This window comes from Drosophila miranda, chromosome 2 (genome assembly GCF_003369915.1).
Source record: "Drosophila miranda strain MSH22 chromosome 2, D.miranda_PacBio2.1, whole genome shotgun sequence".
NCBI lineage: Eukaryota > Metazoa > Arthropoda > Insecta > Diptera > Drosophilidae > Drosophila > Drosophila miranda.
This window is the reverse complement of record NC_046675.1, coordinates 15,757,437-15,775,155: the sequence shown is the minus strand read 5'-3', so window position 1 is coordinate 15,775,155 and position 17,719 is coordinate 15,757,437. Positions and strand designations below refer to the sequence as shown.

The window sequence follows — 17,719 nt, the reverse complement described above, 5'->3', positions numbered from 1 at the left end:
CCATAACGTGGGGAGGAGGGCGTTCCCTCCTCTGGCCACCACAAGCACCATAATTTGGCACTATCCCCACAGTCGACTGGCGACTGTCAGTGGCACCAAAAAGAAGCGTCCAACCATTCCATTCACTCATCCTCATGCATCCTGCCACACAGACGGCAGGCAGGCAGGCAGGCAGGCCTGTCCGGCTGGGAAGCAGAGGGGCAGAACAGGGACAAAAGCTGCCCGCAAGCGTGTGGCAATAGACAATGTCTATGCATATTTGTCATATGTGCAGCACCGAGCTCGTTGTGGCTCCTGCCTCATGCCTCATGCCTCCTGCCTCCTGCCTCATGCTGAAATTGAAACTGTTTAGTGCTGGATGCTGTTGCTGTTTCTGGCCTGCTGCCTGCTGTCTCTGACTCTGGCTCTGGCTCTGGCAGATAATTTGCTAGAAAACCCATTTTCCGCTTGCTTTTCTGTGCGGCAACCTTTGCGGCGCCACGAGAGTGTGTCAAAGCAGCACTTGCTCCCTTCACCGAGTATTGATAGGTTCAAGGCGAATGGAGGGGGGCAAGGATGCGAGGATCTTTGCTGTTTACAGTTATGACCGCCACAAAACTCCCGGTTTTAAGCTGTGCCGCACATGGTCGCTCTTTCTCCGTGTTTTCTGGTGATTTCGCGCTTTCAAAAACCTCTTAGGCCGAGTGCCACATCGAGAACATCCCAACATCCCAAAACAAGGCCCAAATGTGGCCAGCAACCAGAAGCGGCTGCAATGGGAATACAGCACTTAACGGCATCGTTTCGACGGCTTAAGTAGTCGTAGTCGTAGTCGTAGTCCTAGTCGGAGGGAAACAGAAGGAGAGAGAGAGAGAGAGAGAGAGGGAGAGGGGGAGAGCGGCTTACCGGCAGACCGTGACTGTGCCTCGGCCTGTGCCGTTTGCCATATTCCATATTCATAATTGCTAATGGAATATGCTGCGACAACCACGAGAAGGAGCGGCAGTATGAGCGCCAGGAGGGGCAGCAGGAGGAAAAGATGATGACTCTGACGCTGACGAAGAGTAGCAGACAGAGACAGAGAGGGAGAGCGAGAGAGAGGGAGAGTCTTAGCAGCATCATCATCATGATGATGGCGATTACGAGCGCCCACTACAAAGTGTTCCTCCAGCTCCCCCATCTCCACCCTCCCCCTCCCCCACCCATCTGCCAACCGGCGCTCTGCGGAGATATTCCTGTGAGAAATTAATTTGCAACTTGCGAGACATTCGGCTCTGGCGTCTATTTACGTTGTATATATTACGTATACGCCACCGCCGCTTGGAGGTTTGTGTTTTAGACGGCCACAGCTGGCACCAGCCCCCTGCCCCCTGCCCCCTCGTTGCTATTCCTCTCTAAAAAGAAAAACTGGGCTAATTTCTAGTCACCCGTCACCTGCAGCAATTTTCACTTTACTTGTGGTTTTTTTTTCTCCCCTGCCGTGTTTTGTTTTTGGTGGAGCTGCAAAGTTTTTGGCAGCTAGATAGAGAGAGAGGGAGAGTGTTCTAGGAAGCTCTCGCTCTTTGTTAATTGGTTCAGTCACCTGTCTCTTGATCTGCCAGTCAAGCGTGCACGACCCAGAGAGTCACACCATCAGCACCGAACCGAAGGCAAACCACCATTCAGAACCGGACGGACGGACGGATGGCCGGTTGACGGGGCAGGAAGGAAGGAAGCCAAGCCAGGGCCGGGCCGTGCCGTGCCCCGTCTCGTGTCACCTGGGCACTCCAACAAAAAATGCCGTAGCCGCTTGCTCAATGAACGTTTTAGATTACAATAGGCCAGGGCCCAGGCCCCCGAGCCCCGAGCCCCCGAGCCCAGGGTGGATCGGGGACCTCACATTAGCTTGGGTGGGGAGGGAGGTGGGTTCTCGACCGCAAAGTTAGCGCTCCGCTCCGTCCGTCGTTAACTTAATTGGCCATCACCACCCACTTTGCGGGTTTTTATGACGATGGCGATGGCGACCCGAACTCGAGACCGAAAGCACAAGAACAACTTTTGCCTGTTGGCCCGGTGGCTCCTTGGTGGTTCGTCCTGTCGACGCGCGTTGCCTGTCACATTTTTTGACATTTTTATTCTATACTTTTTTTTCGTTGTTTTTGGTTGTTGCTTCTATTTTCTATTAGGAGACTTTTTTTTCACTCTCTATTTTGTTGCGGTTGTCACCTGGCCGGCCGCCACCTGTCCCCCCCCGCCCAGAGTGGCCCCCCTTCTGTATAATATTTGTGGCATTGCCTACTTTTTAGCGCCGTCTCATCGTTTATGACCGCTCTGGGACACGGGGACACGGACTAGACTTTTGACTTGGCATTCGGGTTGGAAGGGGGGGGGGGGGGGGGGGGGGGGCGCCTGTCGTTTACGCTCGGTTTGGCTCGGCTTTCTCTATATATTTTTTGTGTGATTAATAGGTGTGTTAATGGATGTCATTTTGATGTTTCCGCCAGACGCATGTCTCTCTCTCTCTCTCTCTCTCTCTCTCTTGTTGGGTAGCCTCTCTCTGTCCCGCTTCCACTGCTGGGCGAGGGGATGGGGGTTTTGTGTTTAATTTGAGCATTTCTGGCTAATTTTTAAGGCTCGTCATTAAATGTAGATAATTTTTTATGCTTTTCCTCCATTTGGCCATTTGGGTGGCGGCCCCCATTCCCATTCATTTACCATTTCTATGCCTAGGTTTATGGAGCAGCAGCATCGTAAAAGCGAGAATGTAACGAGCCAGCGTCACGACTGTTGCAAGGGTCACGGGGCACGGGGCACACGGACACACGGACACACGAACGACCAGCGGAACCATCGCGATGGTCATCGTTTCTGAAGGAAGCGACAGACGCCACCGAAGCGGTTGTTAAAGCCTTTTATTTGCTGTCGTAGACAAATCGTTTGGGCATGGCCTTGCTCTCTCTCTCTCTCTCTGTCTCTCTTGCTGCTCTCTTTTTTAATTAGAATTTTTTAAAGTGCTTTCGAAGCCTTGGAGAAACAGTAGAAATATTAAAGATACCCCCAAAAAGGGGATACACGGCATACCCTTGAGCACCCTCTATTGGGGGGGAGGGGGAGGGGGTTGGATGGGTATTAAAAAAAAAGAGTGCTCTCTCCTTAAACAAAAAATATGTTCGGCGTTTGCTGAACATGGCATAAAATGCAACATGTTTCGCCTCCCATCTGCAACGCCCCCGAATGCTGTTTTTATGGCCACAAAGAGCGCGAGAGAGAGGGATAGGGGGAGCGGGGGGGGAGGGGGAGGGTATGTTGCAGCAGGCGGCGCAGTAATCGATATGTAAACATGCGAGTTTGCGTTTCCCCCACTCGCTGCCACGCTGCCTCGCTGCCCCAATGAATGTTGAATGGAAAAAGAAGTGGCGGCACGAGCGGTGACAGCAGAAGGGCGGCAGTGGCGGCGGGGGCGGGGCTGTGTGTATAAATTTAGAAGCAAACACGACAACAAACCAAAAAAAAAGAGAGACAGAGGGAGAGGGGGAGGGGCGAGAGCCAGCAACAAGCTGCAATCGCTGCGTTGTGGCATGCAACATGTTTTTATATATAAATCAATTACTTACCAAACATGACGCGCGCACCACGATGAATGGCGGAGGCATGCCATGGATTTATGGCCCTGAAGGAGGCCACTCCGTCCATCCATGTGTGTGTGTGTGCGTGTGTGTGTGTGTGTGCGGCAGGCAGGTCCATTAAAGTTATTCAAATTGTTTTGCAATTTGATTAAATCCGAGTGCCGAGATTCCAGATTCCACAACTAACTTCGTTATGGGATTGCGCCCTTGTCCCACATCCATCCGCCGCCCCTCCATCACCCACAAAGCCACAGCCCTTCCCTTAAGCCCCGTGTCGCATATCGCATCGATATGGCTGCGGCACAAATTTAACAACCAAAATCGAATTATCCCCGACGCGAATATTAATTGAGCTTTGCGCCAGAAATTAGAAACAACAAAAAACAAAAGCAAGAAAATTAAAATTGACGCGATTTTGGGAGAATCCCAGAGAAAATCCCCTGGAAAAACCCTCCGCCTCCGCCCAGCGGCGACGGCAGCAAATTTGTCAACGGGAAAATATTTTGGGCCATGAATTGATATAAATGCCTGGCCCGGGGGCCCACAGAGAGGTCCTGGGCAAATAATGCGCTAAATAAATTGCGAAAAATTACATAAAATATTTAAGCGCATTCAAGTGTAGCGCTATAAAAAATGGCGGGGCATTAAGAGATTTTTTGTTTTGTTTTTTTGCTGGCAAAGCGACCGGCAAATGGCTAAAGGGGGGGAGGGGGGCTCCAAGGTGGAGTGACGGCGTGTCAGACACGGCAATAGACAGCCCCCAACCCCCCATCCACCCCCGCTCGAATAGAACAAGGAGCCACGTGGCCGTGTGGCAGGAGCAACAAATTATGTGTGTGTATAAGCAAATAGCTGCTGAATATTAGACATTTGAGAATTGGCATAGCAAATGCTGGTCCTTCATTGACTTGCAACCCCTCAAGCAGCAGCAGCAACAATGCTGCCCCGCCCGCCCGCCGCCCGCCTGCCTGCCACCTGCCATGCAAATGTGAGACGCGTGTCTTGGGGCAAGTCAAAACGAAATGGAAGTTCCATTCCCCCCTTTTTTTTTAAGTCCAATGGCGGCAGACAAACGCCGAAAAAAATAAAAACCGAAAATGTTTGCTTCCGCCGCCTCTCAGACGCTTTTAATGCATTTTTTATTGGACTGCCGCGCACAAAACGACAAGCAAATAGAGAAGGCCATAAAAATAAATAAGGCACACAACATGTAGCAAGAGGGAGGGGGCAGGGGCTGGGGCTGGTCATATTAACACCAGCAAACGTATCCTTCGGCAGCAGGGACCCTGGGAAAGCGCGAGCGCAGCATATTTTTGCTATTGCCCGGGTGTCCAGCCGCCATAAATTTCAATGCTATTGAATTTTGTATGAACCCTCGACCAGCAGCAGATCTCGGAGCCCAGGTCAAGCTGGGAGAAAGATCTATATGGTCCACCCACTACGTGCTGTGTTGCTGGTGCTTTAAAAAGGTATAATTTATTTTAAAAGAACCCCTCAACACCCTCCAATCCAGTCTCAGTCCCTGTCCCAGGGCCAGTCCCTGTGCGCTCTCAGAATCAATATACCGGCAAGATTTATGCCGCCCGGTAATCGTTGCTAAGGTCAGGACCAGAATCTGACTTGGCTCATTAGAAATGCCAAACGACAAATGCCTGTCATTTGCATATACAGACTCCTCCACTCTCAGCCAGCCATGGCAGGGGCCCCAACTCTTTATGCGAGTATGTATATATGATGTCGCATTACAGGCGACTGAATATCTTAATAGAGAGACCCTGGCTACGACTCCGGAGTTACGCCGCAGAGTCGCGTGCGGCACACAGGCAGCAAATAAAAAATTGCCAAAACTTTCGGCCGTGCGGAAAGTGAGACACATGAATGGTAGGGGAGGGGGGGAGATTGAGGAAGGTGCTCCAAGGGCGGGGGGTAAAAAGAATATCAATGAAATTGTCATACACAAGTAAATGCCTCGAGATAAAGAACGTAGAAAGAACCAACAGAGAGGTGGCAGACACTCCACTAAAGGGAAGGCCAGGCAGGAAGATGATGGTTTCCGTATACCCTTGGCAAAGAAGGTCCTTAGACAAACCTTTCCTATGGCAGAAATTGGATGAAAAGACTTTAGAAAGGCCCTGCTTCAAACTGCTCTAAATGATCCAAGATTTATGCTTCGACCATCATTGCCAGCCAGAAAAAGTGGCAAAGAGAACACCCGAGAATCCCAAAAACAAAATGCATGTCGTGTGCTCTATTATGAGGTTCTCGTTGAATCGAGCCTCGTTGATAAAGTGTTTTTTTTTTTGCATGTTGTTTCTGGGCTGCTACCAGTTTCCCGCTGCTTGTGGAAGCTTTAGGAATCTCCCCGGTGTGGCTGCTTCTCCAGGACTTCCCCCGTTTTATGGCCCTGAAAATTCCCACTACTTTTCCTAGTCAAACCTCTGCTGTATGCCTGCTATACTTTCTTGCAGGGTGAAAACGTTTGCCTACCTTTGAGCTTGTGGCACTTTTTCTACTGCATTTGCTGCTCAAGAACGTGGCAAGGGGGGGGGGGGGGGGGGAGGTAGCAGTCGCAGTCAGAGACAGACACACAGATACAGATACGGATACTCGGGCGAACACATGTTCTGAATAATTTATGCGGGCGGTGGGGCGAGTGAAATGTGCCCGCCAGGAGTTCTACTGCTGCTCCATGGCTCTCTGCCACCCCCCCACTCCTGCCACTAGGCCAGGCAAAGTTTTTTGCACTCACACAGGAGGCAGGAGAGTGTGTGTGTGTGTGTGTGTGTGTGTGGGTGAGTGGGAAAGAAAGAAGGCAGAAAAAAAGGTGATAAATGCATAAGCAGGAAAAGTTTTGCGCCTCTTTTCGTCTTTGCCTTTCGATTTCGCTTTTGCACTGAGTGCCGTTTGCCGTCTGAGCAGACAAGTGGTGGAGAGAGGGGGGGAGTGGGGAGAGTGGGGGAGAGTGGAGTGGGGGAGAGAGAGAGTAGTACTAATAGCGAAATTGCTACAAATCGTTTTGGCCAAACTTGCGCAAGTTTGTCTTCCCCTTCCACACACACACACACAGACACAGACAGGCACACACACACACACACACACGTGCCGCAAAGAGGAAGCCATTTTTTCTCGCCTTTCGACATTCTAATTTAGACTCGCTTCAAATATTTATGCAAACAAATTGAAATAAAAAGAGTTCCTCTCTACCCCACTCCCCCCCACTTTCTCCCCCTCTCTCTTTGTCTCTGTCTCTTCGTGGAAGCAATAAAAGCCAGAGCGTAAATATTTAGTGGTATATGAAATAACCTCTGCCCCCCCCCTCCGCCCACTCGAGATACTTAGAGAGTATCTCTATGTGTACCTCTAGATACATTTCATATTAAACTTGAGCTGCTGGTTGACTCTTTCTTGTTGCTGTGGTTTCTCTGGGGCTCCTTGATTGTGGCAGGAACCGCAGCTGTTACACTTTGGCGGCATTTTCATATAATTTATTGCCTTCAGCCTTCAGCCAGCAGCCTTCAGCCAGCAGCCAGCAGGTGGGTTGCCTGCCGCTTGAGTAGGGTTCGAGTGGGTTGGGGCCCATGTCTATGGCTGGTAGCGCGGCCGCAGCTACAAGTTGCGTTTATCAACTGACAACTAGCTAACAAATAGGGGGCCTGGAGTGGGGTGGGGTGGGGCCTCTAATTTGGGCCTTCTAATTAGAATTTATTGAATTTTCTAGAACTCGAATAGGACTCTTTAAAGACCCCACCGTGGCCGTGGACTTAAAGCCTTCCTTCATGGGTGGAAATATCCAGCAGCAGCTGCTGAAATAATTGTTATTTCAAAAGGGGGGTGAGGCTGTGTGGGGGGGGGGGGGGGGCAACCGGAGATTGCCGCTTTGTTATGGCTGCAGTTTTCCGCTGTTGTTATTTTTACCTACATATGCAATTTTTTGCACCAAGGATGATGCCATTATGCCACACAGAAGGCCCCCATCGTCAGCAGCAGGCAGGCAGGCAGGCAGGCAGGCAGGCAGGCAGGAGCATCGCATCATCATCAATGCTGGCAAGCGGCGGTGGAGGAGTGGCGCGCAGTGCAAGTGGAACGAGAGAGGACTCATCGACAGTCGATAGTCGTCGTCGACATCAATGAACCGATCCGATCCGCTGCACCAGCGGAAATATTGAGTCGTATCTGTGTCGCGAGCTGTACACACACACACGGCACACACACACACACACAGAGAGAGACACAGATACACAGACAGACAAAACGAAAAGCCTTTAATCGACAGCAACATATTCGATTTTAATATTCATATGCCGTCGTCATAAATTTCATGACAACGGCAAAGGCAAAGCGAGCAGAACAGAACAGAACAGAGGGCCGTGCAATATATGAGGGCATTGATAGGACTATCCACCTCCTGCACTCCTCCCCCCGCCTCCTCCATCGAGAGAGAGAGAGCTATTATCAGCCCTATTCGTGGGTGAATTAAAGCTGGAGGATGACTCACACGCACAAATCACGAGCAACTCGTTACTTGAGGGGCATACAATTTGGGTTTTTTTTTGGTCTGTTTTTCCCGCAAGTTGTCCTTTTTTTTCGCTAAGAAGGGAACGTGCTGTGGCCTTGTGTCCAGGCAACTTTCTGAGTTCTCGCTCTGTCTCGACTAAGCCTCTTTTTTGTAATAATACCCAAAGCCCTTTTTGACTTGATAATCACATGGGTTTGCATATCATTTGGCCTGGCTCTGGCCTGCCCTCTCAATTACGCACATATCTCTCTCGGTCTGGGATGCCTTTTAAAGCGTCTTCGAGGAGAAAATCGCATGTGCCACATGCGGGGAATTAAACAACAAACAACCCCAAAGAGAAGGCCAGAAGCAGCCGCAAGAGTAGGACATTTGCCCAGGGATGGATGGACGGGCGGGCGGCGGCAGCAGAGACGACAACCGACTACGCATTGCTCATTACAACAGCAACAACAATCAAGGAGTAGTAGAAGTAGATGAAGGGCCAGAACCAGTACCAAACAGAGGTTCTCTTCTGGTTCTCTTCTGATGACGCCTGACACCCTTTGCTTCCGTCTCCGTCTCCGTCGCCGGGGCTCCGGGTCTGTCTGTGTCCGTGGCGCACTTCAAAAACTTAACCGTTAGGCATATGCGTGATTATCTTTCCACTGCCAGCAACAACAACAACAGCCAGTGGGAGAGTAAGAGGCAGCAGCAACCCTTAGTGTGGCAGAGGCACTGGCAGTGGGGGCATGGGGTGTGGGGTGTGGGGCATGGGGTACCGGGGCCCTTCAACAATTGCGCGCTGACCCAGTTACCCGGCAACAAAGGCGGAAGCAAAAGGAAACGTGCTGAAAGCGAGAGACGAGAGAGGAGACAAGGCGCGAAGAGCAGGGTATGAAAAGGCACATGTCATCATAGAAATCAGTGAGTGCCGGCCAGCAGCTCTCCTCCTCTGTGGCACTGGCCAGGCCCTCGGCTATGGAACGTTGCTTATGAAAAAAAAGGAAAGAAAGGGGGGAAGGGGGCGTACAGAGAAGGTGGGTGGTGGGTGGTGGGCAGTGGGAAAATTCATTAAAATGGCACAGAGGCGAGACAACAATGAAACGGTCCACTTGGGTCCGCACCGGGCGGACAGTAGCCAGTGGCCCAGTGGCTTATCGGCCAGGCCAGGCCATATGTGCCACACACACCCACCCACCCACCAAGAGAGAGAGACAGAGAGAGAGGGATGGAGATGGAGATGGAGATGGGTGCGGATGGACACCCAGTTAGTAATCAAATATTTAGCATACTTTTTAGAAAGCATATTAAAATAACATTTCCGGCCAGCTTGGCAAAAAGGAAGGCAAATCGTCGCAAAGTCCCATCCGCCGAGGCAGCAGGCGAGGGCATTAGCCGGAGTCCATGAACCGTGTAATGCACACACTCACACACCCACACCTACACATGGCCCTTGGAGAGAGAGGCGAAATCCCAGTGGCATGTGGAGCAGCCGGCACTTGGGGAGCGTTAATGTGCCATAACGAATGCATTAGAGACTTGTACTAAGTAAGCGCCGTTAGTTAGTTAGTTCCACTGAAAGGGTTGCCCCAGCGAGCCACGTGGCGGTGGGGTTGGGGAGCAGAGTATTTAAAATTTAATTACCCACCACAGTAAACCTCCTCCTCCTCCTCTGGCCTCAAATGAAATCCAATATGCTGTCCAGAAGAAGGCACAGAAAAAATATGCTCTGCTCTGAAGGGGAGAACATATGTTGCTGCCGCTTCTGTTGTACAATGCCACACGGAACAACAATGAACAGCAGCTTCCCCACTGATATCATTACTCAGCCGCCCCCAAAACACACGCACACACACACACACACACACACACTCGGGACTCGGAGAGCTGCCTTTCTTCTTTTTTTGTGCTTTCTTTTGGGCTATCGAGGTTTTTTTTCCGTTATTGTTGTTGTTGTGATATTATCAAGTGAAGTGCTCTTGCGGTTAACATACATACTCTCCCTGTCTCTCTCTCCCTCTTTCTGAGGGAAGGAGGAGGGACCCTTGGCCCAGTTTTAAAGGTATTTGGGGGATGGGAGTATCGAGTATCATATCCTTCTACCCATACCTGATGAATCGAAAGACATCAAGCTATCTTTGGGGAATAACAAGAGCCTCGCAAGTAGCCCTTAACACGAATAAATCCAATGATCACTGATCTCTGAACAGCTGAAAACAGAATAAAAAGCCAAGCCCTACTGATCTCCCGATATGCCTCGCAGTTGATAGGCTCTACTAAACGCAAAGGATTCGTAATTATGATGCATAAAACCATCCATCAAGATCAGAAGAATAGTGAGAGTGACATAGGTTAGATGGTTTACTTTTCCGAACACGTCTTTAATCAACTGATGCCCCATTTAGAATGATCCAACGTCGATCTACATACTTTTTCATCTGCCCGTATCTTTGGTATTTTCCTGGAGTGGCCGTACATTTATGGATTCTTAATCTAAGCTAGGGCTGATCTATAGCTATTGGCTGATATAGGTTGTAATGGGTGATGGGGGTTATCCTACCACAATTCTTTATCTAGATACATGATCCATTGACAAATCGATGAGAATAAGCAGAGTAAATCGAGTAATTACGATCATCACACGACAACAATCACCAGGACATGATCTCTGCTCTGCTGATCTGCTGATGCCTGATAGATCCTCAGCATGATGACACGTTGTCCCTGGTGAACGCGTCCATTCATAGAGGGGCAGAGCGTCTTTGGTTTAGAAAAACACAATCGAATGTTTCCTTTTGTGTTAGTAAATGGATAATCTGTTTTATTTTACGGCATTTGCCAGCTCTGGAAACCACAAAATAGCTGGCTCTGCCAGGGTATCTGCCACATCTAGTATAATGCCTCGTGGCTCTCATATCTATTGCTGCCTTTGTCTATTGCACACCCTCTCTTTCTATATACATTTCTGTGTGCGTTTTGGCTTTTCTTATTATTCCTATTACCGCATTCTGTTGCTGTTGTTTTTGTATTTAAGCTAATTCCTTTATGTGTATGGATATGTGCCGTGTGGCGTGTGTCTGTGGTTGTGGCGTGTGGCTGTGTATTTGTACAGGGGAGCATATAAAACGTGCAGCCACATAAAAATAAAACCCAAACAACAAACAACAAAACAACAAAGCAAAAAGCAAAAAGCAGCAGCGTAAAGCAGAAAAAGCCAAAAGCGCGCAACGGATGATAAGCCAAGTGGCAAGAATTCAAGCGTAGTCAGCATTGATAGCTGATGGAGTGGAGCTGCCTCTAACTGGGGCTATGGGCGGGGGGGAGTGCGGCATAAAGGTGCCTACTTCACACAAAATTACCCTTTTCAATTTGTGTGTGCAGAGGGGGGGGAAAGTGGGGGAGTGGGGGAGAGAGCCAGAGCTCGTTTATTGACTTTTTGTCATTGCCGCTAATGCATAGCAGGAGGAGGTGGAGGAGGAGGAACTGAACAAACAGACATATGTAGAGGAGTCCCCTTCCTCTCAACCAAACACATCCTGTGCTCAGTCCTGCCACAGGATAATACAGTCAGAAGTAGCTGTGAGGGGGGGGGGGGGGAGGGGGACTGCTGTGTAGCAGCTTTATTTTTATGGGACGCATTACGTTTAATGTTTGGCTTACTCTCTCTCTCTCTCTCTCGAAGCCACAGCCTCTGATTCCCAGACATTTCTATAGCTCCTGGCTCCCGGCTGCTCTTTCGGTGAGTGCCGTAATTAAGTGTCACATGTAATTACAATACACTCATGTGCTTTGTAATTAGAGTTTAGCGCAGGCAAAAAAGGACCTCCCCGCCACCATGCGGAACTTTTTCGCAAAAAGTTAATTCCAATGAAAATGAATACAGCCCTGTTTCGAATTGGGGACAAGGAGATTTAAGTTTGAGCGCATCCTGGAACGGACGGATGGTCCACTGAATGGCTAAGCAAACCGGAAACCACGAAGCGGAATGATTCCGACCGACGATGATGGGGGGATTATTATAACTATAATTTACTGCCGCTGTCTGTTGACTCTTGACTCTCGACTGAAGCCCCAAGAACCGCAAGCCCCTAAAAAGCAAAGGCAATGCAAATGCCGCCCCCACTTGAGGGGGGCGGGGGGTTGTGCGCTCTGTAATTTATTTAATCTGCGTAAATAGCCCTAATACAAATATTTATATTGTTCTCTCTCTCTTATTTTTCTCTTTTTATGTACGTATATAATGTATACCTTCATCTACTACAAAACTACAAAACTACACAACCACTACCAATAACAACAACTACTGCCTACTGAACTGCTGTATAAAACCATCTGTAATCAATCTTCAAATCTGTGCCTCTGCCTGTGCCCCTGCCACCTGCCACCTTGCTCTTGCCACATCTGTATCTGCATCTGTATCTGCATCTGTATCCTCTACTCTACTGTTAACTGTCCCCATCGAAACGCAACGCGCAGCGCGGAAGCGACGAACTTTTGAGTCAAGCAGCAGTCATGGCGCCCGCTTCCGACAATAACAATCAGGACCTGGCCACAAAGAAGGCCAAGCTGGAACCGAGCACCGTGCTGGCCGGCGGAATTGGTAAGTCTTCGCTCTCTCTCTCTCTCTATCTTTCTTTTCCATTTCCTTTTCCATAACTATCATACTATGTATCTGTGTGCGCTCTCTCTATCTATCTCTATCTCTATCTTGGCTTGAGTGCAGCTATAGTTTTGTTGGCCTTAAACTTGGCCACAAAGTCGCCTGCTATTCGCCTGGAGGCACTTTGTGGCCTATGGCCAATTAACCTACTAATTAGCATGGAAAACAAGCCAACGTATAGCCCTTTTGTTGGCCAGCAAATTATTAAGGGGGGACGGAAAAAAACCTGGAAGTGTACAGGACACCGATGACTGACCACGCCACGCACTGTGTTGTGTGTCGGCACATTAATTAGCCGCACACACACACACACTGGGACTGGGGGTGTTACAACCCCTGGCAGCACTCTCTGCATATTGCCATACCGCAAAGTAATAAAGCTAATCAAAAACCGCACACCGAAAACCCGGCCAAAACCGTAACCCAACGCGGGCCAAAGCGAAAGCAAAACCAGTAGAATGAACCACACATTAGGCAAATATTTGACAGGTTCCCACTCGCTCGCTCGCTCCCTCACTCGCTCACTCGCCCACTCGCTCGCCCGCTGAATGGCTGAATGGTTCTCGCTGGTTCACTGGCTGAATGGTTTGCCGGTTCGTTGGCTGGGATGTTGCATGGAAAAATCCGCTGAACCACAAAATGATTGCCACTGCAAACAAATCAATGGGCAACAATTTCCGGCTGAAATTCAAAAGTAATCGACTGCTCGTCGACCCCCCCTATCGATTGTTGTTGTTTTGTTGCAGGCGAATTTAATTAACGCCATAACGCAGTGCAGGAGATTCTTTTTGTGGAAGGGGGGGTTTTTTTTTTAATTCTTTTGAAATTTCGCTGTAATTAACGTGTGGCATGCCCCCGCCATCGCCCCACAAAGGGATCGGATCGACACAGCGGTCGTCAAAGGCCATAGAGAAGGTCCCGAGAATTAGCCATTAGCCGTATGGCACTTCTGGCTTTACCCCACCACCCCCCCGGCAGACAGTCAAAGGTCACACACACACACACACACACACGTAATAGAGTGGCAATGAGCGAAAGGAAAGGAGTGAAAATGGCAATCGACACTCGGGCGGGATGAAAAATAAACGCAGAAAGCAGAAGCATAATATTTATTTATTACTTTACAAAGGACTTTTCTATTAATTAAAAAGCAACAAGCAGACAGACCTCATCCTTTCACTCTCACACACACACACACAGCAATGGAGAGAAGAGACGAGAAGAGAATATGGTTCACCTTTCACCCTTGTCGCCTCGTCCATTGTTCGATGTCCACAGACGAGGCGGCTGGCGCTGACCCAACGGCATTTTGGTGGCCAGTTAATGCATACGCAGACCGGTGACCCCACCTCAGCCCCCACGCTTGACACCAGCCACCTGCGGCCATTTTAATTTTCCACGCAAAGTTCTTGTGCAAACACACGCCCACCCACGCACCGAGAGAGAGCGAGCGAGAGGGGGCGCTCCATTAAAGTCGCGGCCAGCTTAAAGAGTGTGCAAGTGGGGGCCTGGCAGGGGCAGGGGGCGGGGGAACGAAGCATGAAGGCAGTGTGGAGAGCTGAAATCCCAATGAATTCATTCATGTGGTCGCTGCCTGTATGGAAACCACTTAAAGCCCTGCTCCTTCCCGCTCCCACGCTCTACACCCTCTTTGCTTCGATGCCGAAAATAATAACAAAAGGAATTGCTAAATAAATGTATAAGGACACTTTTATTGCACTGCAAGCGAGCCGATAAATGTGGCAGGAGGCGAAGGATATACAAAGGAAAGGACGAGCGGGATAACAACAAAAGCCAGACAAGTAAATAGCAAAAATCCAAAGAGCAACAATGAGCATTGTTCTCGCTCTCCCTGGGAGGCCTGTGCCGGGTCCTTGGACAAACACACGCACAGGAATTGGCCCAAAACTGTCATGTCCCTGCCTATTGACTGGCCCCAGTGTCCCAGTGTGTGTGTGTGCCACTAAAACCAATACATCGATACACCGCGAACACTCCACACTCCACGCTACCTGCTACATGCCACATAGCGGCAGCAGGACATGCAACAAATTTTTCACGTAAATGTAATAAAAACACTTTGGCATGTGCAATGCGGGGCAGCAGAGGCGCCACGCCCACCCACTTCAAGCGGAGAGAGGAGTGGGGGGCTGGGCTGAAGCACACTTGTAATAAGTGGAGCCCCACACCCTCCCCCTCCCTCGTGAACACCACTTGGGCAAATGCAAAAGTGCGCCGTGGGATTTTCGGGGGTCGGCTAATAAATAGTTTCATTTGATTTATTTGATTTTTTATTATTTGGAATATTTTATGCAAGCCCTACGAGGCCCCAGGGAGTCGCAGCGGCAGCTAATTTGTGGCGCCCAAAGCCCTTCGAAGTCTAGACCTAGACCCCAGACCGATCCCAGGAGCCGTGGCATGGCCGGGTCGCGTGTCTGGATGGGAACATACCATGCCATATGCCATATACCCTCTATATGCTATACGCTCCGTGTCCTGCCGTTTCGTTTCGTGTCGTAGGTGAAAGCGTGGCCAGAGCCGTGTGCTTTTCCTTTGTTGTCGCCTCGCCCTGCGTGTGTGGTGGCGGCTATTGCTGTTTCAGTTGCTTGTTTATTGTTACAGCTCTCACACATGCATCGTCCTGCTCCTCCTCCCTCCTCCTCCACTGTTTGTACAGTCCACCAACATTTGTTTGTTTATTGACCGATTTTGGGGGCTTAACGGTCAACACACACACACATTGTTAAAGGCGGAAAAAGGACCAAGAGAGAGAGAGTCCTACCGCTGCAGCTGTTGCCTGTTCGTGCGTGAGGATGGTACTGTATTTTTTCGGTTGATTTTAGCATTGCTAATTCCTCCGCCAGACAAACGGATAGACACGGCTCGGAAAATATGCTGAAAAAATAACTTAAAATTACTCTTAACCAGCCATCCAGCCATCCGGCTGCCGGAACTACTCCCTTAAGCCCTTAAATCCTGGCTCTTCAATCAATTTAAAGCTCAAGGACTCCGCTCGGAGGGACTCTGGGACTCTCCGGCATCTGTCATCGGCGGCCAATCCCCTTGGACTGGTCAAACACTTAAACGCTTTTATTGCCATAACCAATAAGGCGACAGTTTGGCAGACACCGAATCGGTGTCCTCCTGCCGGTGCCGTGCCGCCTTGTCTCGGATATCATTCGCACGTCTGCCGCTCCTGCTATGCGTTGCGTGTAAATATTTTCCCAGTCAATAAAATAATATTGTCATAATTTTTTTTTTGCTGCTCGTGGAACGACGCGGTCTGTATCAATATTGAGACAGCATTGAAAGGAGGATAAAAATCCGAACCAGACCGTGAGGCAAACAACAATTGTCCAGTGGTTTGGCAGACTGACCTGCCGCCATCCGCCGGCCCCCGGATTGTGGCCTTCCCGCTCCACATGTGTGCTATTTATGGCCGGCACTGTACGTGAGTGCGGTTAGTTGAACAGTCAGCCAGTCCCTGGCTTGACTTTCGACTTGACTCCAAGACCTGATCCCGGATCCATGCCGGATACACTGGATATTTGTGTGCACTTTAATTAAGCATACGCACCGTTGACGGCCCTCTCTCTCTCTCTCTCTCTCTCGCCCTTTTGCCGAGTAATTATAATGCACAAATGGAGTGGAAAAGTTCTGCAAAGGCTAACAAAACTTAAGCACTTGCCAGAGTCGGGCCATGCTCTGAGTGTGTGCTCATAATTTATACAATTGATATACTTCATGGAGAGCCACTGCCACAGCCACTGCCACTGCCACTGCACTTCCTCCGAAGTGAGTTCTAGTTACAGACTCCGCCTCGGCCTCCTCCTTGCCCCAGTTACAGGCACAGTCGCAGTCTGCTGGCTGGCGGCTGAAAGACATGGAGACTGCACGCTAAAAGGCAATGCAGCTGCCTGCCGAGTGCCGAAGAATCCTGTGGAAAGGAGTCCTCACCCCCTATTTTCGTAATTGAAATGCAATTAAAATTTGTAAACGTCCCACTCTGCGTACATTGACTCTTGGCAAGGTCTCCCTCTTCGTTCGGCCTACAAACATTTTTTAATGAATTACATTTCTTGCGGGTGTTAGACTCGAGCCGGGCCTGGGCCAAAGAAAATCGTTATTTTCAATTATGCCACAGGACCTGTCTGGCAGAAAAAAAAGAAAGAACGAGGGTGGGGGAGAGAGGGGGGGTGTGTAAAATGCAAAACGCAAACACAGCCGCTGGCATTGAGTTTCATTTGCTGCCAAAAAATACGAAAAAATTTGTGCCATGATTGATTATGCGTGGGCGGCAAATGTTGAAATTAAAGACAAGGCAGGACCCACCCCCCCCCCCCCTGCCAAAAGCAAATATCATTAAGTCCTTAAGCATACACAGACAGAGACGGGGACAGAGGGAGAGGGAGAGGGAGAGACGGTGCCACAGAGAGAAGTTTGTGGAACAATTTAAAATTTATGATGTGTGAGCCTGTAAAAATCTAATTTACTGTCGCATAATTAAAGACGCAAGGGGGCATGGCCATGTGTGTGTGTGTGTATTTATTCAAATTATATATTCAACTGTTGACACACCCAAAAGGCAAAAGTTTTATCTGTCGCGGGGCGTGGAGGGGGAGGGGGGGCAACACTGGCCTGCCTTCACGTCACGTCACGCGCGCTCTTTCTCTCTCTCTCTCCTTCTCTCTCATTAAATCATTAAATGCCGCCATGTAAGCATAAATTTAATTGTTATTAACAATCAGCACTTATTTTGACTCCTCCAAACACACACACGCAGGAAGGCGGGAGGCGTGGCACTTTTCTTTCTGGCCTGGCCCTTTGTTCAACTCTCCCGCTTTCCCCTGTGTCTTTTCCATTCATTTTCATTTACAAATTTGTACGTTTCGGGTTTCTGTTTGCTTTATGAATTTAAATTGTCATTAATTAACTTTTGTGCGCATCGAATGGGGCCTGAATGGGGGGGGAGGGTGGAAA

At 49.5% G+C, this 17,719-nt stretch overlaps 1 protein-coding gene across 9 annotated transcripts in view; it reads left to right on the top strand.

Moving 5' to 3' along the window:
- The window catches only part of LOC108155027 (polypyrimidine tract-binding protein 1), a 170,654-nt gene that overhangs the window by 125,227 nt on the left and 27,708 nt on the right, over positions 1-17,719 (top strand). For 8 of the 9 annotated variants that reach the window (XM_033388556.1, XM_033388558.1, XM_033388557.1 and 5 more), the window contains one exon: positions 12,556-12,679. The exons of the other annotated variant lie outside the window; for it this stretch is intronic. In XM_033388556.1, the coding sequence (XP_033244447.1) occupies positions 12,556-12,679 (124 nt within the window). Of the gene's footprint in view, positions 1-12,555; positions 12,680-17,719 lie in introns of those variants that run through there. 9 annotated transcript variants of the gene reach the window in all.